We start from the raw sequence: 23,680 nt of genomic DNA, 5'->3' as shown, positions 1-23,680 counted from the left end.
TTCTAGTCTGCTGCTTTTGCACCAGTGAACCCTCACTGAGAGAACTTAGCTTTTCTAGGATATGGTCCCTGTAGATGAGAAAGTTCTTTTCTCCCTCCTTCTGATATTCCCTTGAGGACTCTGTCATTTGGAGGGAGCCTTTAGCTGCATAGCCTCCTATGGACTTTTATTTAAGCGTAACATGCTTCCAGGGAAGGTAATGGTTCCACTTCAGTCGCTAATCCCGTCTGTTACCACACCTGCTCCCATAGACCTTGAGCTGTGTTGCAAGACATGCAGTCCAAGCTTAGTCCTTGTTAGAGGATTTTTTGTTTACGGAGTCAATGTGTCACGGGGAAGACGTTCAACAACCAACAGAAGTGACTTGTTGTGACGCAGTGCGGCAACCTCAGCAACCCGATAAGGAGTTGTCTGTACGACCCAGACAGTCTAGACAGATTCGGGTTGTCACTGTACTTCCTCGCTTGCCCATGATTGACAGTTCACAGACTGTGCAGCAGTATCATGATCTTGTGTCCGGCTCCGTCAGACGACTGGCTTTTAAGAGCTCCCACAAGTCGTCGCTGTCTGGAGATTTTCAAATGGACTATGGATCTGACCAAGGAACTGGGCCTCCTGGTCAATTTTGAGGAGTCTCAGCTCGTTCCATCCCAGACCATTGTCTCCTTGGGTATGGATCTTCAGAGTCGAGCTTTTCGGACTTTTCCGTCGGCCCCAAGGATCTTCCAAGCCCTAGAATGCATCCAGAGCATGCTGAGAAGGAACCGATGCTCAGTCAGGTAGTGGATGAGTCTAACAGGGACACTTTCATCGCTGGCCCTGTTCATCGTGTTAGGGAGACTCCACCTCCCCCCCCTTCAGTATCATCTAGCTGCTCACTGGATAAAGGACATGACGCTAGAGACGGTCTCAGTTCCTGTTTCCGAAGAGAGGAGGTCTTCTCTCGCGTGGTGTAAGAACAGCTTTCTTCTCAAGGAAGTCTACCTTTGGCTGTTCAGAAACACGACCGCCGTCTCCTCTCGGACGCATCAGACACGGGCTGGGGTGCGACTTTGGACGGACAAGAATGCTCGGGAACATGGAATCAGGAGCAAAGGACACTTCACATCAATTGCAAGGAGTTGTTGGCGGTTATTCTGGCCTTGATAAACTTCAAGTCCCTCCAGCTTAACAAAGTGGTGGAGGTGGACTCTGACAACACCACAGCCCTGGCTTACATCTTCAAGCAGGGAGGGACTCTTTCGTGGAAGTTGTTCTAGATCGCAAGGGACCTACTCATCTGGTCTAAAGATCGAAAGCTAACTGGTAACGAGGTTCATTCAGGGCGGTATGAATGTCATGGCAGATCAACTCAGACGGAAGGGTCAGGTCATCCCCACAGAGTGGACCCTTCTCAAGAATGTTTGCAACAGACTTTGGGCCCTGTGGGGTCAGCCAACCATAGATCTGTTCACTACCTCGATAACCTAAAGACTCCTGTTGTATTGTTCTCCGATTCCAGACCCAGCAGCAGTTCACGTGGATGCTTTTCTGCTGGATTGGTTCCATCTCGACCTGTATGCATTCCCGCCGTTCAAGATTGTCAACAGGGTACTTCAGAAGTTCTCCTCTCACAAAGGGACACGGCTGACGTTGGTTGGCTCCGCTCTGGTCCGCGAGAGAATGGTTCTTAGAGGTACTGCAATGGCTGGTCGACATTCCCAGGACTCTTCCTCTAGGAGTGAACCTTCTAAGTCTACCTCACGTAAAGAAGGTACACCCAATCCTCCACGCTCTTCGTCTGACTGCCTTCAGACTTTCGAAAGACTCTCAAGAGCTAGGGGCTTTTCGAAGGAGGCAGCCAGAGCGATTGCCAAAGCAAGGAGAACATCCACTCTCAGAATCTATCAGTCTCAAGGGGAAGTCTTCCGTAGCTGGTACAAGACCAATGCAGTTTCCTCAACCAGTACCACTGTAACCCAGATTGCTGACTTCCTGTTATATCTAAGGAAAGTAAGATCCCTTTCAGCTCCTACGATCAAGGGTTACAGAAGTATGTTGGCAGCGGTTTTCCGCCACAGAGGCTTGGATCTTTCCACCAACAAAGATCTACAGGACCTCCCTAGGTCTTTTGAGACCTCAAAGGAACGTCGGTTGTCCACTCCAGGCTGGAATCTAGACTTGGTCCTAAGGTTCCTTATGTCATCAAGATTTGAACCTCTCCAATCAGCCTCTTTTTAGGACCTCACATTAAAAACTCTTTTCCTCGTGTGCTTGACAACAGCTAAAAGAGTAAGTGAGATCCACGCCTTCAGCAGGATCATTGTTTTCACATCTGAAACGGCTACATGTTCCTTGCAGCTCAGTTTTTGCTAAACGAGCTTCCTTCACGTCCTTGGCCTAAGTCGTTCGAGATCCCAAGCCTGTCCAACTTGGTGGGGAATGATCTGAAGAGAGTACTTTGCCCAGTTAGAGCTCTTAGGTACTATCTAAAAAGGTCTTAACCTTTACAAGGACAATCAGAAGCCTTATAGTGTGCTATCAAGAAACCTTCTTTTCCAAGTTCTAAGAACTCAGTTTCTTACTATTCAGGCTTCTGATTAGAGAAACACATTCTCATCTGAAGGAAGAAGACCTTGCTTTGCTGAAGGTAAGGACACATGAAGTGGGAGCTGTGGCTACTTCAGTGGCCTTCAAACAGAACCATTCTCTGCAGAGTGTTATGGATGCAACCTATTGGAGAAGCAAGTCAGTGTTCGCATCATTCTATCTCAAAGATGTCCAGTCTCTTTACGAGTACTGCTACACCCTGGGACCATTCGTGGCAACGAATGCAGTAGTAGGCGAGGGCTCAGCCACTACATTCCCATAATCCCATAACCTTTTAACCTTTCTCTTGAATACTTTTTATGGGTTGTACGGTCGGCTAAGAAGCCTTCCACATCCTTGTTGATTTGGCGGGTGGTCAATTCTTTCTTGAGAAGCGCCGAGGTTAAAGGTTGTGATGAGGTCCTTTAGTATGGGTTGCAGCCCTGTATACTTTAGCACCTTTGAGTTGATTCAGCCTCCCAAGAGGAACGCTGCGCTCAGTAAGGAAGACGATCTTATTAAAGGCAGAGTAACGGTTCAAGTCGACTTCCTTACCAGGTACTTATTATTTCATTGTTATTGTGGATAACTGATTATATGAAATACGGGATACTTAGCTATCCTTTAGTCTTGTACACTGGTTTTTCACCCACCCCCCTGGGTGTGAATCAGCTACATGATTATCGGGTAAGTTTAATATTGAAAAATGTTATTTTTATTAGTAAAATAAATTTTTGAATATACTTACCCGATAATCATGATTTAATCGACCCTCCCTTCCTCCCCATAGAGAACCAGTGGACCGAGGAATAATTGAGGAGGTGTCAACAAGAAGTACTTGAGTACCTGGCCACAGGTGGCGCTGGTTAGTACACCCCCTTCTAGTATTGTGATAGCTGGCGTATCCCTCCATAGAATTCTGTCGGGCAACGGAGTTGACAGCTACATGATTATCGGGTAAGTATATTCAAAAATTTATTTTACTAATAAAAATAACATTTTTCAATGTTTTCAAAGTTTATTCTTGATTTAATGTAGGGAAATCAATATAAATTGCTTAAAAGAGCCTAACCTCCTTTAGGTTAAGTAAATATTTAGACCAAATTAAACCGATTGATGTAAATAAAGTTGATATTTATTTTGCTTGTACAACTATGCCTTAACTCATTTCTGTTGGACATAGCTCACTTTAATGTTAGCTCCACGCTATCTCATCTTTGTCGGAAATTCTGTAATGAAATGCTGATACTCAAATTACAACAAAATTACAGGGAAAATTGGTTTTAGCATGAGAGAGAGCCAAAATCAAAACCTCTGCTACCTATCTTTTCCCAATGCTCTCCGCCAAACCTCTCGTAGTCATATTTATTTCAACCCAAGTTGATTTAAAGTGCAGTTTTCTACTTTGATAAGAGGGCTTTGCTTCCCTGGACCTTCTCAACTTTAGGCACACGTAACCTATGCATCCTAACCTACTCCCATTTATTGGGCCTTTTCCTTCTCTGTCTGCAGGTCATTTCCTTTTTAGTTACTCCATACATTAATCTCCCCAAATTCTCACGATATTTTTGTTGTGAGAACATGTTTCTGAAAAGAATGTGTATTGTGTGGAAGTTCAAAAGTAGTTTTTAAGTTTTATGCTTAATGTAGATATTACACAAATTCAGCTTAGAAAAACATCGAGGACTAAGAGAATACTTGAAGTCGTTTTAATCTTGAGGTATGAGATGATTTGCAGGGGTGAATATACCCTTATTTCAGAGAATATGTAACCGGTCATTATCTGATTAGTGCATACGAACACACCTTCAGGCTGGAAGCCAAATTTAAGTATGATCTGTGCACTCAAATTTGTAATAAAGTTTGTAAGGAAAGTGGTGTAGAAGTAACAATTTTCCTTGTTGGAGACCAAATCTTCAACTCTCAGAAATGCAAAATATAGAGTTGTAACTACTGGTAAAATAGAACCTAGAATATTAACCCCTTGCACCAACATGTTGAACAAGCTTCGAGCTATTTTTGCTGGCAATTTTACACAGAAAAGAACCCATATATGGGAATGGTAAATATATGAGGGCACATAGAAGTGGAGTTAGAAATGTAAAGTTTGCAATCAAAAGTCAACCATTGGATTTAAGAGTTGTTTAAAAAATATATATAATGATAAAATTATTCTGATAACTCCTCTCATCGCAGCCTCGGGACCTACATCTTCAGAGCCGAAAATTGGCGATAGAGTCATTATCAACAGTACAACTGGAATTAAACATGGCACCCTACGCTTTGTTGGTAAAACTGATTTTGCCGAGGGTCTCTGGTCTGGAGTTGAACTGGACGAGCCTAAGGGCAAAAATGATGGTTCTGTTGCTGGTAAAAAGTAAGTAAAAAAACTAAAAGAGGTAGAATAGTATAATGTAAAATACCTATAGCTTATTTTAATAATTTCAATATTTTTTTGTGCATTATAAGCAATATTATTATTAATTTGGGCTGCCAGAGTTCTCTTATTATAATTCTAGTGTCTTTTAATAATTTCACTAAAGTGTTTTCCTTTGCATTATGAATAATAAAATAATATTGTTATTAATATATGCTGCCATATTTATAATTTATTTTCATTTGATAATTTCACTATAAAGTATTTATTTTTGTATTATGAATAATATGATGATATTGTTATTAATTTTGGTTAGTACATCTCTATATAATCTTTTTTCAGCATCAAACTTACCACATTTCGCTTGCAGGTATTTTGAGTGCAAGGACAAGTACGGTCTTTTCGCCCCCGTGGCTCGGGTGTCCAAATTCTCAGCAGCGGGCACTCCCCGCAGAACATCCGTGGTGCCGCAGACTCCCCGCTCCACCATACCGCGATCGAGGAGCAGAGAATCCTTGGGTGGCTCTTCGGTCGCGTCTTCCACCGCATCGTCTGTCAGGGGTACCAGGGTAAGACTTGGCGTCACCTCCCTCTTACCAGGTCAGGTACTGTACTCCCAACTTTATTGCTGTTATTTGTGGATGATGTTATGGGCAGTGGCTTCTTAAGAACTGTATACACACTGATAGCGATATGGCAATGACATCTCTGAACAGTTTGTGCTTTTTGGTAGGAGTTTTACACTGGTAGTCCTTTCTCTCATCTTGTGAAATATACACATTTTTATTTTCGTTTTATTACACATGCAGTTTGCAACAAAGATGTGTTATTTAGTTGTTTTGATAAGGCAGCCACATGTATTCACACGAGGACATTTATTAGACTTGACATGTTGGATATGAAATTTTCAATTTTTTTTTAAACTAATTATGGCTTTGTTAACAGTCCTTTGTATTTATTTTTTATCATTATTTTGTGTTTTTATCTGTTGTTTTGCTTTCCTATCACCACTTACAATGACTCACTGCGTTTTACAGTATTTAAGCTTTTGATACATTGCATGTATTTGTGCCATCTGCCTCATAATAAGCTATTAAAATTGCCTTTTAATATTTGCAGAAGTTGGTTTTGATGCATTTTTAATCACATTTTAGACTGAATAATGCTGATATTATTAACTTGTCGATATATGCTGTTTGGAACATTTTAGAATAATGTTGATCGTATTAACTCGTCGACATATGCTGTTTGGAACATTTACAAAATAATGCTGATCTTATTAACTTGATATACAGTATGTTATTTGAATGACTCGTCTTAGGGTCGCACATCTTTTTCAAGTGTTTGATGGCAGTGTGATTGATTGAATGATATTGAAGTTGATAGTTATTTATTGTGGTGTTATTTTTGTGTATAAAGATATTCTGAATAAAAAATTATGACTATTGACAAGTGTGGATGTATGCTGATTAGCTTTATCATTTTGTTTGGATTTCTGGCTTCCAGTTGCTTCAAGAGATTCAGTATAATTTAGCTGGAAGAGGTGAAAGTTTAGCCATGTTTTGGCAGTAGCGTGCAATATTTAGAAATGCAGTGGTACTGTAATTTATTGTAGCTTGCTTAAGGGAGGCGATGTAAATTCCTTTTAGATAAAATAAGGTAACATTTATTATAGAGAGCTGATTTTATTAACAAAAGGATTTCCAGTGTCCTGTTTGAATGCATTCCATTTGGGTGTGAGATCTCTTATGCAACCATGACTACACTTTAAGAATCTTAAAGTACTTATTCATTCATTTTATATAGAATAACCATGCCAGTGCTACGGAGGCATTTAACTTATGATTATTTGTCATGATGTTCTTTTCATTTGCAATTATCAATTTCCCTGTCTAGATTTGCCATTTTGCACTTCAGGACAGTTTTTATCTTCACTTACCTTGTCTAAACATCTGATACCCATTTTTTTATTTGAAGTAACTCTTACACCGTACGAAGAATTGTGTCAAAAATAAGCGGTAGCTGTACTATATTTGCTTCGTCAATTTGAAAATTTTGCTTTGCCTTGTCTTATGTATGATTGTTCATTGTATATGTGGAGGTTCAGGCATAGTGTTTGAGTGTGTCACATCTGAGCTTGATCATATGGAAATTACTAAAGAAAGAGGCAAGCTAAAGAAAGCATTGTATGTCTTGGGTGGTTAGGGAAATCAGAAAAGAAACTTGGCACGGATAATGTTATGCATGTATGTGCATTCATTAATGTATATTTGACCTGTTTGAGTGAGTATAAGTGAGCCAAGTCATCCTTGATATTTTTTCTGAGGGTTGTAAATGACATGCTTAATAAGATTTAGCCATGTTAAGTTTGTATGATGTACGTTATATACATGTACTTGTAGGAAATGGAAAAGTAAAGTTATTGACCATTTATGTTTTTTTTATTAAACTTTGTTATACAATTCTCTTGTAATAGTTGAATGTTAATATTTTCCACGGATTCATATTTCTATTTGCCGTAGTTTTGATGTGCGAAAGTTGTTTAAATCTGCAGTATTTGTAGTATGGGGTACTGTATTATGTGACTGACTGCAATAAGCTTACACTAATATCTAATTATCTCTGCAAGTCACCCATTCTAACAGGAATTGCTCATGTAAATCGTGATAAACATTGTACTCGAATTCATTCAGTGTTGAAAATATATAGCTCAGGATGTTTCCCACTGATCATGCATTTATATATTAACCTAAATAATGTCAATTTGAAAACATTATAAACGGTGAGAAGAGTGGAAAAAATTGATATAGCCACTGCTAATTAGTAGGGCATCTTTTCTGCTCGAAGTGCTAGATTTTATTGATGGTTCATGATGCTGGATTGTGCCTTTTTAGCTCTGTAGATTTGCTTTTCAAATAAAAATTTTTTTTTTTTCTAATTTCTTTTGTTAAGGGATGGATTATATAGCAATTACTTTGAAGGTTTTTGGCTGTGTCAGAAGAAGATTGAAGCGAGCATTTATGTCGACATGATTCTTGACTAATATTTTCTCCAGTCATTGGTTTTACTTCTGTTTAGGAGTATTATATTTTACTACAGTATATGTTTATCTTGTTAATCATATACTAGTTACAATAGCAGTTTCATTGATTGTTGTAGGTAGCTAGTTCTCTGTATAATATTTTATGTGAAATGCTAGGAATAACCTTGGTTAGATAGAGTTGCTAGAAAGAGATTGTTGTAAGTAGCTAATTCTCTGTGAAAAAAAATTGTGAAAATCTAGGGATACTTTGGTTAGATAAGAGGTGCTAGAAATCCTCATCATCTCCTCCTATACCTATTGCTGCAAAGGGACTTGGTTAGATTTCGCCAGTCCTCTCTATTCTGGGCATTTAATTCAATGCTTCTCCATTCATCATCTACTTCATGCTTCATAGTACTCAGCCGTGTAGGCCTGCTAGTTCTCTTTATAATATTTTTATGTGAAATGCTAGGAATAACCTTGGTTAGATAAGAGTTGCTAGAAAGAGATTGTTGTGAGTAGCTAGTTCTCTGTAAAAAAATTGTGAAAATCTAGGAATACTTTGGTTTGATAGAGGTGCTAGTGATCTTCATCATCTCCTCTTTTGCCTATTGCTGCAAAGGGCCTCGGTTAGATTTCGCTAGTCCTCTCTATCTTGAGCTTTTAATTCAATACTTCTCCATCCATCATCTACTTCACACTTCATAGTCCTCAGCCATGTAGGCCTAGGACTTTCTAGGATATTAATTCTTATTGGGTCCCTTAATGTCTCTTAACAGCATTAAATATATTACTGTATAGAAGAGTATAGTTTGATAAGAGTACTTCCATAAAAGAATTTATAGTCCATCCTAGCTTGTTACCATTGAACTGCTTTTACATTTTGCTATAATTGTTGATTTCATTTGCTGTAATTACTGCAATGAGGGAAAAGTTCTTAACCTCTTGAGTAATTCTCCCTTGTAAAGTACAAATCTAGCTGAATTTTCCCAGCCTCAAGGAAAGAGGTTGCTTTGATGCACTCTTTTTCATCTCTATATGTTTTAGGACTTTTGCTTAGGGTTTACGAAGCTTTAGCTTTCCTGTTAGGGGCAAAAACTATAGTATGGGCTCAGTAAAAATTAAGTATCTTGTTTGAGGTTGAAATAGAGTCCTGGCATGACTTTCATTTAGCTCAATTTATTTTATGTTGGTAGATTATAAGTTCGGTAAGTTTTCTTACCAGAAGTAGAGACCAATCATTGGAAATCTTTTAAGAGAGATTAACTTAGGTGGATTAAATCTTTTAAATGACACACAAACTCAAAATATCTTGAGGCATAATTGCTACACACACCCCAACAAGTCAAGAGGCATAGTTGCTATGCGTAAACTCAGGAAGGTGTCAAAATATATTCAATATCAAAAGGATTATTTAGTTCAAACTAACGGAAGTTAATGGAATGTCTTTTCAAGATTGGGAAAGAGACTGAAAAGCTCAATTTATCTCTTGTCTGTCCATTGATGCTGGGTTTGAATTAGGGAGTCGATGTGTGTACCTCTATTGGGTATTTTTTTATTCATGGTTGAAATTTAGTTGTCTCTTTTGTATATGGTTCATAGAAGCATATCTCTCGAGGAATGTAATAGAGCAAAATTGCATTCCGTTGAATTAGTGTTTTATATATTAAGTAGTGTAAAAGTTTGACTTTTGTGTGTAATAATTATTAGTAAAGCCCATGGTAACACATTTTGCATAATAATATGCCTCTAGTGACAGGCTTTATGCTAAGAAACCTTTTTGTGTAGTCTTTGTCCCATGAAAAATACTATGAAATGCCATTCCCTCATGACTTGTGACTAACTTCTAATTGAAAAGTCTTAGATTTAGAAGGCTTTGTGTCATGAATTTTATAATCAGATCTAAAAGTTATTGTTGTTTTGCATTGTGAAAATCATTACATTTTCAATTTTTTTTTTATTTTTTCCAAGCTAACGAATTACATGTTCATGTGCCCTCCTTTCAGTTCCTCTTGCCATAATGAAAGATTGAAATATGTTGTGAGTACATGTGGGCAGGATATTTGGTTATTACATGTAATGTAGGTGCACAGCTGTTAAGACACACACACATATACATTGTTGAGGAAAATCACTTCTCGAGACACACGCTTGTAGAAAGTACTTTTTCAAATTGTTGTTCAATTAATATCCATATAATTCTTTTCTGTCATTGATTGGCCAGCTCTGTAGAAGTCAAGTTTGACTTATTGGGCTGGTAAATCTCCATCACTTTAATATAGTAATAAATTGTCAAGGAGCATCATTTGCCTTAGTTTCTCCAGCGTCTAACATATCCATTGAGTGAAGTTTTCATCTCGACACCTTACACAATTTACAATGTTTCTTTCAAGAAAATCTCTGATTTTAATGTTTGAGTTTACCTTTTTAAAAAGTAATGCATATGAGGAAATGGCTAGATTTAAACCAAGCATGTTAAGATCGGTCCTCAAGTCATTACGAATTTAAGCCACTGCTCAAGTTGATCACAATAAAGCAGCAGAAGTATGGGGTAAGCTAGACCAGCCTTCATAAGGATAATGTAAGGAATTTTACGATTAATTATTTCTGTCCCATGTTTGTAGCTAGGCGGTGAATGCTTCTTCCATCTGTTTAGTAATTTTATGAGATGAATTTTGCTTCCTAGTATATCCCAGTTTTCCATGTCATGTGATTTGTCGTTAGTGAAAATGTCCAACCGTAGTGCCTCGGAATGTTCCGTGTTTGTTACCCCGAGCTTTGTTACGGAATGAGCGTAAGATACAACTTGACAGAAACTGTCATGAGATCATTGTTCAATTTCAGGTTTTCCAAACTTTGTATGTATTTCCATATGATTGTTTTACTTTTAAGTCTAACTGCATCTATTACCAGTTAAGAAAATATCACTGGCATGTGCCCTTTAGTCACTGTTAATATATAAAATGTGGTGAGGGGTTCAGTTAGTAAATTTTAACCCCCAAAATTGGCTGAGTCTTGGGTACTAGAAATCTTAGATAACTTTGTAGAATAGAATTAAGAAAAAAATGAACTATACCAGCATAGTAATGTGAATAGATTGTGACACACACTGCGAATACAGTATTTTATTATCATATTGATCTCGAGGCTATAGCGTTTCACATGTGGTACAGTATATTTAAAGAGTTTTAGAATGTTGTTTTGAGTACTCACGGCTGATGGCCTTTCAAAGGATCGACATGTAGACTAATTTTTATTAAGGAGGCATATTTTAACTGCCAGACATATTTTTATTTTGTTGGCAGTATTCTATCCATATAAAATAAAAAACTGTGCATTATAAAGGGGATTATGGTCAGTATTTGTTCTGAGCACCTTTTAGAGCTTTCATTCTTTCAGTTCTTGTAAAATAGATTAATATTTGATTAATTAATTACAGTATACTGTAGTTGACACTGTTTTCCGTAGCATATCTAAAGAAGAAAAATTGATTAACGAGCTAGCCTTGGAGATTGGCAATAATCTTGGTTTAGGCTTTTATTAGCAGAATTTAAAGTCTTCACAGTATTTTCATTTGGAATTATAAGAAGCATTGCCAGATCCCAATGTTTATAAATGTTATTGTCATGATTTTTAAAAGAGGAGTGAGATAGCTGTGTTCTCAAATCCATCCTCTATCAATTTGCAAAAATTTCATCGCAAATACTTTCTTGAGTTTCAAGCATTTAATAGAATTAATTGCATTTGTTTTGTGATGTAGATACTGTTGTGGGACTGAAATAAAATGATACAGTAGTATGATAATTGTGAGTCTTTTTTGAAAAAATCAAAACTATTACTGCACTGGATTACTGGAAAGATTTTGTATTAGCTTATAAAGGTATTACTGTACAGTATATATCTCAAAGAGATTTAGAAGTGTTATTCTCATTTGATAAATAGTTATAATTTTAACCTAACAATCTAGTTATTGTATTGGAAGTTTTAACAATTTTGTAATTACAGTAGTTATACCTGAAATGTTATTTAGCAGTAGTCGTCGACTGTTTTTTTTTTTTTTTTATACTGACCATCATTCCCTTGTGCTATTGATACCCAGCTAAATAGAAATATGTAGTAAAACATAAAGTCCAATAATTTCAATGCACACTTTACTTATTGGAAATCCCAAGGATTACTCATAATGTTTAAATACCGATAGGAACGTTTATATGGGCTTATTAAACTCAAATACAGTATTTCAGCATTTCTTAATATGTGCTGTACTACAGAGAATACAATTTTTATATATGCTATTTCACATACAAAAAGGTTATCAGTAAAGTATTTGTATATAGAGAAATCCTTATTATTTTGTTTATAAACTTGATAGTGTTTTCCTTGCCTATATTAGCCTGGTTTAGCCCAACTCATCGTTTTGTTGCGTCTTTCACTGGTGCATGGTAGACTTAAGTGGCACTGCATGTTATGGGCTCAGTTTTATGTATACTGCATGGACTTTTTTGCCTTGAAATTCAAAGTGTATCCTATGGTTTATTAAAAATCATGTATAATTTTTGTGAATAATTAAATGTATTCATGTAGTGTAGTTGTCTAATTATTATTTATTTAACGAAAGCAAATACTGCTCTGTAACATAAAAGTGTAGATAGATTTGCTGAAAGTGTTGCTGTAGTAAATTTATTTGCTGGTAATATTTGGTAATGGATCTCTGTAAGTGAAAATTGTTTTAATATTTACATCTAATAAACTAAAAGTGTTCATGTATCGTGACAAATGAAAACATTACAAAGTAGATTACAGTAATTACATTCAGGTAATCACTAGATCAGCACCTGTTTGTAATTGATTTGGTAAGATTTCAGCATCACTAAGAAATAACTGCAAACTACCATTTTTTCAAAGTATGAAAACAAGGGCCTTTTTATTATCAGCATCAAAAACATCACAATAAACTTCATGTTCAGAACTTGATGATTTTTATACAACAATGGATTTTGTAATACCATCACAAGCCCCAGACCTTTGCGAAAGCCAAATTGCAGCAAGGCAACTATTAGTTAACTATTAATTACTTTCAGCAAAGACATTCAGTGTTTTGATAATCAAAGACTAGATCTTAAGAGAGTCATAGACATTGGGTTTTAATCAGCACGGTAAGAACTACTACAAACACGTTAACGTAGCGTAGTAACATTGTTGATTCTCTTGCGAAACATAATTCATCTTAACATCTAAGTATTCAACAGTTCGTAAAGATCGGGATTTATGAATGTCATTAGTAATTATTGCGTGTTGTTAGATTATATTTCTTAAAAAAAAACAGAGAAGTACCTTTAGGGTCTGTACTTCTAAAGGCATAAAGTTCAAATGAATTATTAAGGTTTAATTCAACTACAGTAATAAATATGCTGAGAATTTTTTAATATTTTTGGTCTGTATAAATTATCGTGTCTTAGTTGCCCATATTTGTTCATAACACAATATTCAGTGCATTAGACAATCACAGGTAATATTAACGTTAATTTTTTCCTCGTTTTCATGACTCAAATGTTCACACTCCTCAAGTCGAAATGAAACTGAACGAAAAGCTTGTTTGGTTTGGAAGAAATTATCATTAGAGAGATCCATTATATCGTAGAAATTTTGTTTTAAGGGTTATTTCATATTGCTTTTTCCAGCTACATAGAGTAGTAATATCAAGTGTTATTCATCATGTGCTAAAGCAAAAGTGTAAACTGAAGTTTACACCTAACGACTTGCCTAAAGATTGCATTTTATTGCCCTAAAGATGTAGTTAAGTGGCTAATGTTCATATATATTTTTAACAATTCTATTGAATTCTCCAGTTCTGTGACACATGAGAGTTGTTTTTGTCTTTAAAGATCGGTTTAATGAGATCAATTTACTGAGGATTTGTTTTGTATGTGAGTAGAACTTTTGAATGGGTGAAATGATTTGTATAAGTTACATGGGTACATTGGAAGAAAGTAAATGGAGTAGACGATAAGTAAAAGTTAGAATATTTATCAGGGTGCTGAAGGGACACTGCTGGAACCTACGTAGCCTACTGTAGTAACCTCCTGCTGATCTGTTGTGCTGATTCTTTGGTGATTTGTTTACCAGGTGATTAGATATATCACAGTTAGATACTGATTTGAAAGGACTCTAGTTTGTCAAGTTGTGTGAGGGACCTAGTACAATGAGACATCAAGATATTATTTTCCAACCTTTGCAGAAAATGGGAGACAGATGTTCCATTGATGACTGATTTGTTAATGCTTGTAGTTCCACTATTAAAGGATGTATAGGTCATAGTTGGTTTTACCTTTTTAATGCATAGCAATATATTTAGACTTTTTTCAGGGATTTCAAACCAGTGCAATGTAATTTATTAGATTACAGGGTAGATATTATATTTAGGTGGGCTATTTCATAGCTTGTTGCATAAATAGGTTTATTAACAGTTGAAAACCAGCTCTGAAAGAGTCAAGCTTGACTAATTGGGCTGGTAAATTGCCTTTTAATATTGAGGGTTGTGAATTTTAACAGATTTATAATATATATACAGTATATCTCATGGTGTCAGAAGCACAAGGTAACAATACACAGTCTGTTATAGGAAAGATATTTTACGTTCGAGACAGACATCTCATTTTAATCTTAACTTTTTATACTTTATAGAGGAAAATCTTAATTTCTATTATAGTATATGATAATTAGTAGATATGAATCCATTAAGTTGGAGCTAACATTATGTAGATGATAAAATAACCTGAACGAAATTTCAGTTGATAGATACACATACAAATTTCTCTTTAAAGTATCATCTCACAAGAACTATTTTACAGTTTGACTGCCCTGTAAAAAGCTTTCATTCATATTATTTAGTAGGGAAACAATATGGTCTCCGTACGTGAGCTACAAGGCGTCGGTCTCTCGAGAAGGCCTTAGGATAGTAGATCCAGATACGCTGTGTATCGTGGATTTTTTTAAGCATGCCTTTAGCACTTGATGAATTCACTTGTGTCTGTTTTTCCAATAAGCATTTCATAGAAAAGGGGATCTATTTGTAAATAATGATTTTATAATTATTTTTGTAGTTAAGTGAGGATACTTTTCATGTACAGTATATGTATTCTGTATTTCTGTTCATGTTATAATGGTTATGGTGCATTTTCTTAGACAAAAAATCCTTTGATCCAATTACACCTGATTTTTTATGAGGATGATTTAAAAAAAAAAAATTATTTCTAAGTATATTAATCTTGGTACAGTAATTGTAAATAATGATTTTGATTGTCGTAAAATTTACTTTTTTATCTTAAACCCCCAAAAATTCTTTGTTAATGTATAAGGTTAGAAAACATTCATTAATATCTTCCTTTGTTTTCCATTTTTGTTTTGGTATTGGATGTAAATACTATGAATTCAATATGTACCTTTCAATGTTATCAAAGGTTTATTTTTACTCAATATTTAGCATAATCTCCAATAGCAGCAGTCTCCATACACTTTGGAAGTTTGAGTCCCTTCCACAAATTTGAATAGTCATTTGGCTTCCTGGGTGTCTCTGATGGTGTCTGGCACATTTGGCTTCTCTAATTCCAGTACACTTCACGGGAAGCTAAGGGGATGCCCGACAGCTGTATATTGTAGCAGGTAACACAGTGTTTAGTAAAAAAGAAACTGATGGCTATGTACGTTGCCTGTAAAACAAAGTCCCAGAGATGTAAACACATGATCTTAAGTAATTTTGTTAATTTTGAAAAGTTCCTTTAAGCAAATAACAATGTTTTTTATACAGCACTTGTAGAATTAATAAAAAAGCTTTTGATCACATGTTTACAAGCTCAGAGACTTTTTCCTTTACTGATCACAGTGTTACCTGCTACCATATATTACTGTCAGATGTTTTTCTTAGTTTCCCCTGAAGTGTAACGGAATTAATAATCCCAACTGTACACGCAGACTCTACAGTATCTTGGTCTTCATAAATTTTATGAAATATGTTCACTGGCTCGCCAGATGATAATTCATAATTTTCAACATCATATATCATCTTGCTCTTTTTTCTTCTGGATTTTAATTAGTGAGAGTTAGTTCCGTATTCTCACAATGAGGAGGAGTGCAGTAGGATCTGCTATTCACTTTGTTTCCTGTTAGTACAGCGTTATATGCTGTACATGTATTGTTTACAGGTATTGTTGTGACTTTTTCTTGAGAGTTCCCTCTGGATATGTCCTTATGATTCATTTAAAGGAAGATAACATGTGGGTCTCTGTAATGTTAATCATTACTGCTAATGTTATGACTTGCATTCCAAGTGTGTAGCCTGTTGGGACAGACTTTGTTTTGTAGATTACTGGTGTGCGAAATGTCTTGGATGATCCAGCTCTCTAGCTGGGAATGTTTCTCCCTCTTCTACTTTTGTCATTTGCCGCCTCTTTTTTTTAACACACTCGCAATCTCTTAATTCTCCAGTTCCCCCTAAGGTTCAACCCGTCCTTTGGCAAAGAGATTTTAATTTTTATAAAAGTCAAATAACAAAAGATGGTGATTTGACTAATACCTGCAATGCTGACAGAGGCGTTGCAAGGTCCTTTGCTTGCTCATCCGGTAAATTTGCCTTAAAATTATTATTATCATTATTAGCTAAGCTACAACCCTTGTTGGAAAAGCGAGATGCTATAAGCCCAAGGGCTCCAACAGGAAAAAATAGCCTAGTGATGAAAGGAAATAAGGATATAGATAAACAATGAGAAATAATTAACCATTGATAGAATGTTTTAAAAACAGTAACATCATCAAAACACTTATTTCATATATAATCTATAAAAAGATTTATGTCAGCTTGTTCAACCTAAAATCGTCCATCTCTATTTCCTACAAGATATGATTTTCATGTGCCTCTTGTGGCCCCTTTTGTCGGCTCTCTTCTAGAGATTCCTCACACTTAGCCTAACCTAGTAGGCTCCGCTTTGTTTCCTGCGCCGGCTCTGGGCTTGTTTCTTTCTCATTCCCTCCTTCAGATCCAATTCTAGACGAACAACTGGTGAATAGATTGTCTCAGCCTGAAAAAAAAGGGAGAATTACTGTAAGTACTAGCCGAACTTGGTTGAGTCCCTCGTCAAGCTGGGAGGACCGTAGATAGGAAAGATCGCCTTTTTTTCATTTGTTTGATGTTGGCTAACCCCCAAAATTGGGGGAAGTGCCTTGGTATATAGATAGATAATAAGACATGGTGCTTCTGTTTTTCAGTCAAAATGCTCAACAAAGAAGTACTAACAGCATCTAAGACACAATCCTTTGTCATCTTCAGGACTTCTGTTGACTCTATATGTCTTTACCTGATAGCTTTTAGCAACCATGTTAAACCACTATTCAGGTGATTTTAAAGTGATGAGTAGCAAAGAAATAAATATACTGTAATGTAGTTACCAGTTTATACCACCATATGTGCTCTGGAAGCCACATCGAAAATTAGAAAGCTGAAGAGGGGAAGTTTTCTCCCTTTATTCAGTGCATGGAGGTTGTTGCTACCGTAAATTTCCTTTCTATAAAAGAATGAGATTATATGTGAAAGTATTGATATTTTACAAACCTGTTTTTTCAATTGATAGAAATTTGAATACAGAATGAAATACAAATAGTTTTTAATAAGATTTGTGACTTGTTTGTACTCATTTTATTTCACCATATATATATATATTTTTTTTTTATAAAGGAATGGTTTTAATGCATTTTCCATATAACTAGTATTGCTCTACTGCATTTCATTCAATTGAGTATTTTTCATTTACCAAATCTTATTTCCATGCCTGATAATTCTTGAATGTTTTCTAACTTTTGGAAGGAAATCTTGGTATCTTGGTATGACACGTCATGCATATCCGAGACTGCATGATCCCAATGTTTTTAACATTGTTTTTAACAGTGACCATTGTTAACTCTTTTAAGTGCTAGATACACTATATGGTTTTAACGTTTTAGAAGAAATTTGTCTTGAATCCTGAAAGATTTTTCCCCCCAAGAACAATACTGTAGCGTTTCAGTCTTTTGCCATTTTACTCTTAGGGGAGTTATTTTTGCATTACTCCCGTACCTTTGTTATTGCTAGAAGACCTCTCTTTGGTGTACCCTTGTGTGATTAACTGCATGAATCGTTACAGAAACCAAGTAGGACCTCTCCATCTACGGGCCCAAGCACCAAAGCACTCCAGGTATGTCTTTTCTTAGATCTTTTTTTCTAATGACATTTTGAGAAGTAGTTATTAGAATCTTGTACAATTATGAATAATGTGCAGCCTTCCGTAGTTTATCGAGAAACCTTACCTTGATTAGATTAATCTTTTACTTAATAGTAAGATTAATTACTTTTCAGGATTTTGTAGGTATAGGTGATGTAGTTTTGTAGCAATATGTTGAGAATAGAATCATTGCTAAACAGGTTTTTTTTTAGATTATAACCAATAAGAGATATTTTTCGTTCATGATTTCTGATTGATATAGTAAACCAAAATTGCTTATACTCTATATATAATGGTTACTAAGACCTGTAGGCTTTAAAGAAATATGAATTTGGGCTTTGCAGATTATGATATTGGACTTTATGAATGATGAAGTGGGACTTTATAGGTGATGGGGGAACTTTATAAATAATAAAGTAAGCCTTTGAAATGGATTTGTAGGACTTTATAAATGACAAAGTGGTACTATTTAAATGATGAAGTGGGACTTTTTGGATAATGAAGTGGGTCTTTATGAATGACGAAGTGTCTTTATAAAGGACGAATTGGGTTTTAATGAATGGAGTTTGTCTTTATTGATGATGAATTGGGTCTTCATGAATGGAGTTTGTATTTATGAATGATGAAGTACGTCTTTATGAATGACTAAGCGGGTCTTTATAAATGGAGTTTGTCTTTATAAATGAGAAGTGGGACTTACATCTGCCCTAGGTGTTTGACAAAACAAGTAACTTTGGAAGAATTTTAAACACAGTTTGGTTTCACTACATACCAATCGTCCATATACAGGACATATACTGTCCATGGTCTTTGAACATCCTAAACATTACAGTCTTATGTCTACTAGGCCGAAGAAGGCTTGTAGTATTAATGCATGTACACATACCTGGATCATCGGCCACAGGAGGTAAAATCTTCTCAATTCATGTCTCTGTGGTGCTGTTAAAAGTTGAACAGACTTTTCAAGCAGTATTTTATTACCCAAGGATGACATAAATCTTTATTTCCTAATTTCATGATTTCTTCTGCTTACTGCGTTTCATCCTGTTCACCTGTTTTTTTCCAGGTGTTCATTAATTATGGCTTATCTAGTTCAGTGATTCATATTATTTTTAATCTCTTTACACACTCCTTATTTAACTATTCCACAGGCATGTTTTCTCTTGTTTAATGTCTTCCACAAACTAAAGACTTGAATACCTTATTTACATCTTCCTAAATATCTTTTTGTGGATTCTGGTATTCTTAAAAGGGATTTTGACGAAGGAAAAATCTATTTCTGGACGAGGGACCTGTGTCGCCCAGTGAAATGCTCCTTATAGCACCATTTCTAAGGTATAAATACTGCTAAAAATACCAGAGAAAAAGTTGCATGGAATGCCAGGAATAAACCCAGCTCGCTCACTCTAATAGAGTGTCGGTATAGTAACTGGGGCATGTTAGAACCACTACCAAAGGTCCCTTACCAATTAGTCCTCTCCTTCCTCAATATCCCCCGATACTACGAGGTGCCGTTCTACAGCCAACTACTGCCCTCTACTACAACTACCCCCCCCAACCCCTACCACTACCCACGCTTTCTCCCTCATTCCTTTTCTAGCACCAGTGAGAATGTTTTAAAATTCAAATGCTCTAATTTCCATTGTAAATTGTGAATTTGTCTGAAAGTGATACGCTCATAGTGCAAACAACCAAATAATTTTGTAAAAATAAATTTTTTCTTTTATGGGTCTGTCACTTATATAACAAGTACCCTTCTAACTGAACTACTGACTTGTCAACTCTCGCTGTAGCTGAATGGTCTCCCTAGCTCCAGTGCTAGCCATAGCATTCTAGATTACTCAAAAAAGTGGGGTCGTCATCTCTTGTGACCTTGAGATCCAGGTGATACACATGCAGTATACTACAATGTCTTGTTTGTTCGAGTGTAGTGTTTGAAGTACAGTATTTCCAGACCAGGAATATGAACTGTATGCGAGTGATGAGTTTGTATGGAGAAATCCTATATGTTTTATATACATAATTTAAAATTTGTAATAATTTTATGGATTTTACCCAAAATTGTTTTATATGGATTCATTGTACAGTTACTGTGATGTAGGAATTATAGAGTTAAAGATATATCTAGACAGGGTTTAAGAAATTTTATATACTCTTAATAGTTAGTCTTAGAATAAGTCTTGAAGTATGGGGAACAATTTGAGTGAGCAACAAAACATTTTTCATTATACATAATAAATATTTCCCTATATTTTATCTGTATTTCACTGGAAACCTTTCACTTCTACCTTAGCCCAATTTTATGGTCATAAAAATTCAGACACATCAGTTCATATTTTGTAAAGATTAAAAAGGCCACTGGATGTCATCACCATGTATTTGCCGTTCTGTTGGGTTCTTTCTGAGCAGCCAAAAACTGTACCTCAGGACTTACGTATTTGAAAATCAGTCGATGATTTGCTTTTAGTGTTATGTATAGCCATTTATTTGTATCAGTTGATTTACATTTATGCTTTATTTTCTGTAGCAATAATGATTTATGATGCTATTCGTGGTTTCTACAACAATACTTTACCCTTAGTAGCCCAAAAGTCATGGCATGATCCTCCTTGGTCCAAGCTTGGCTGGAGACAGGCTTGGTTGCTGATCATGTGTGTGCATATTCAATCTCTGGAACCTGTTCTTTGACTTTTCTGCTCATAAGTGACTTTTAAAACTTATACAATTTACAGATGGACTTTAAGTTTGACGGGGTTTGGTAACACCCCAGTAATCGTTGAAAATCCTTGAATGATTGCTGTCCACGGTAATGACAATCCCTGAATTCCTTAAAGTTTTCATAGTTACATAGCACAAAATACAGAAAAGCTTTTGCAGTTGTTTAATACTGAGTCCAGAGCAGTGTTTTGATAAAAAGCCATTATCATACATGCCCTTAACACTCCTATCTTATATAACTTAAGTACAGTATTTGTGTTGATTTAGTCTTAAATAACTATGCCTATTTTCACTTTTTAGTTAAGGCACATTCATAAATAACCTTAACTGGAAGGACATTAAAGCTATCAAGTCATAGAAAACCAAATACAGTACAGCATTCTCACTTAGCCTATATAATAAGCCAGATTAATTAAGGACTGCTACCATTATAATTTTTTGGTAGAACATCTATTGTTTCAAAATGAATACTATGATTTTAAATATGACCCTGTTATTTATAAAATGAGCACCCATCTCCCAACCCTGCTGATGTAACGCACCAAATTTGTCGGACTATTTGAGATAAGATCAGTCAACAGCCGAGGACTTCTGTATTGTGGACTGCATTCATGTTGCTGTTATCGGCCTCTGGTCATTTTATTCTTTTCTAGTATTGACTAATGTGTATTGGATTTTAATTATCATGAAATTGGGCTGTAATAGTTTGTATTGATTTTGAAAAAAAAAGAATTAGAGATTATTGTCTTCTTTTAAGCATATGTTTTTTAGTAAGGCTGAACCAAGAGTTTTTGGCCCTGTCTTTTCATCGTCATCTTATGCTCTTGTCAGCTTTATCTCTTATTGCCTATCATATTATATATAGTTTGAAATTTCTTTTTCCTTTTTAGTAAGTTAATTTCTGAATCTGATTAGTTTCTTCCTACGGATTTTTACGGTCTTTTACTTTTTATAATTTCGTATAACCAATGCTCTCGAGTAGCTTCGGTCCTTTTAAATTTGCTGGGTAGTCATTGTATGAAGGAAACTTTACAATAAGATATGCTTAAGCTCTTATTTTTCATAGTATGAGTTGTGTAAATATTCCAGTAATAACTTCTACCCAGCTTTTCGTGTTGGTCTGCTTGATTATTGTGATAATTGTAAGTCACGTAGAACTCTTGCTGTCGAAAGCATTGGTAACAAACATTGAAACTATCTAGGAAAGTACTTTTTGAAAAGGAGGAGTTGTAATTTCTTGTAGTGTATGTAGAGATTCTTTTGATCATTTCTTTTTAGATTACAGTTCCTTCCATTTTCTCCCTTTTTTGGCACTTATTTTAAGTCATTCCAGCATTTTTTTTTTTTTTTTTTTTTTTTTTTTTTACATGAATACTACTGATCTTGTAATGCTTTATTTTTATCTTTATGTATTATCTGGAGATTACTTTTTTATGTACTGTATTATATCTGAAGGCTCCTTAGCATGATGAGTAATTTTCATTCATTTCTTTTTTTGGCTCACTACATTTTTTTAGTCATCTTGAAATTTATTTGCATCACAAGTATGCTGCTTTTCTTGTAATACTATCTTTTTATCTATGTATTATCTGAATATTATTATTTTGTATCAAGTAAAGGATCCTTAAGCATGGTAGAGTAATTTATTTCATTTGTTCTATTTCAGTAAAGCATGATTTTATATCCTTTTTGGTATCCAATAGTTAAGTAGATGAAGAATTCAGTTAAACCAAAAGATGTAAACAGGTACCATGTCGGTTCTTGCAACATAGAAATGTCTGATTAAGAACGGGTTGTTTTGTATTTTTCCGCCCAGGACGCAGAGGAGCATGTCGTGGATCAAGATGGCTTTTACTGAGATTTGGAAGCATCCCTTCCCCCCCTTAAGTCTCCGCTTAGACTGTGGTTGTAGTCGAGGGAGCTGCCTTTGTATGAGATAAAAAAAAAAAAAATAAGAGAGAAATGTAGATGCATCATATTATATATTCCTTCGAGGCAGATAGCTTTAATCTAGTTTTAGAATTTACTTTTAACTCTACTGGGAATCTCAATATTTCATCGTAGCTTTCACTTCGAGAAATTCTAATGTCTGTTCATGCTATAAAATTCTTCTTAACTACTAATGGGATTTAGTTCTTTGTTTTCCCTTCTCTCATTCTTATTTATATGCTTTATAATACTCTTTGCTTCTTTCATATTTCCTACAGTCATACGTTTTATTAACTTAAGACATGCAAAGATTTAGCTTTAAAGTACTTAAAATTTTCACAGTGTTTGGTGTTAAAGTTAGCATCAGTTGTACCTTAGTTGCACAAGTCTTACACTTGAATTGGGTACACTGTACATAGGCAAAGTACATCTTAACAGCTCCAAATAAGAACAACAGTAATAATCCTTTCAAACTACCAATCTCAGTAAAAAACATTTTAGAAAATAATTTTCCTATTAGTACATGTCCTGACCTAACATCTTTTGTTTTAATTGATTCTTTCTTATGATTTTCTTCATTCAAGACTTTGCTAATCATTTATGTGTATATATGCTGTATGTACATATATGTGGGTAGCTGATAAAGGTATATTTGAATATAGATCATAGTTATATACGTAATGGATTTGGCTACTACAGAACTTGTATATAAGCTTGAAAAAGGTACATTTTATTAGCCAAGACGCAGGGAAACGGTGTATTTTACCTAACGTTCCTTTTTTATCACAGCTCTCCATTGACAATAGGTCATCTCTT

At 35.4% G+C, this 23,680-nt stretch overlaps 1 protein-coding gene across 5 annotated transcripts in view; it reads left to right on the top strand.

The window, feature by feature from the left end:
- CLIP-190 (Cytoplasmic linker protein 190) overlaps positions 1 to 23,680 on the top strand; it is a 120,930-nt gene that overhangs the window by 22,897 nt on the left and 74,353 nt on the right. For 3 of the 5 annotated variants that reach the window (XR_011041862.1, XM_068362788.1, XM_068362790.1), the window contains 3 exons: positions 4,765 to 4,945; positions 5,316 to 5,550; positions 18,140 to 18,190. Coding sequence is in view for 4 of the 5 variants with exons in the window: in XM_068362788.1 (XP_068218889.1) it covers positions 4,765 to 4,945; positions 5,316 to 5,550; positions 18,140 to 18,190 (467 nt within the window). In the remaining variant the exon portion in view is untranslated. The remainder of the gene's footprint in view (positions 1 to 4,764; positions 4,946 to 5,315; positions 5,551 to 18,139; positions 18,191 to 23,680) is intronic. The other 2 variants (XM_068362789.1, XM_068362791.1) reach the window with 2 other exon arrangements.

Source organism: Palaemon carinicauda, chromosome 39 (assembly GCF_036898095.1).
Source record: "Palaemon carinicauda isolate YSFRI2023 chromosome 39, ASM3689809v2, whole genome shotgun sequence".
NCBI lineage: Eukaryota > Metazoa > Arthropoda > Malacostraca > Decapoda > Palaemonidae > Palaemon > Palaemon carinicauda.
The sequence above is the reverse complement of the archived record's forward strand: the minus strand, read 5'-3'. Positions and strand labels throughout refer to the sequence as shown.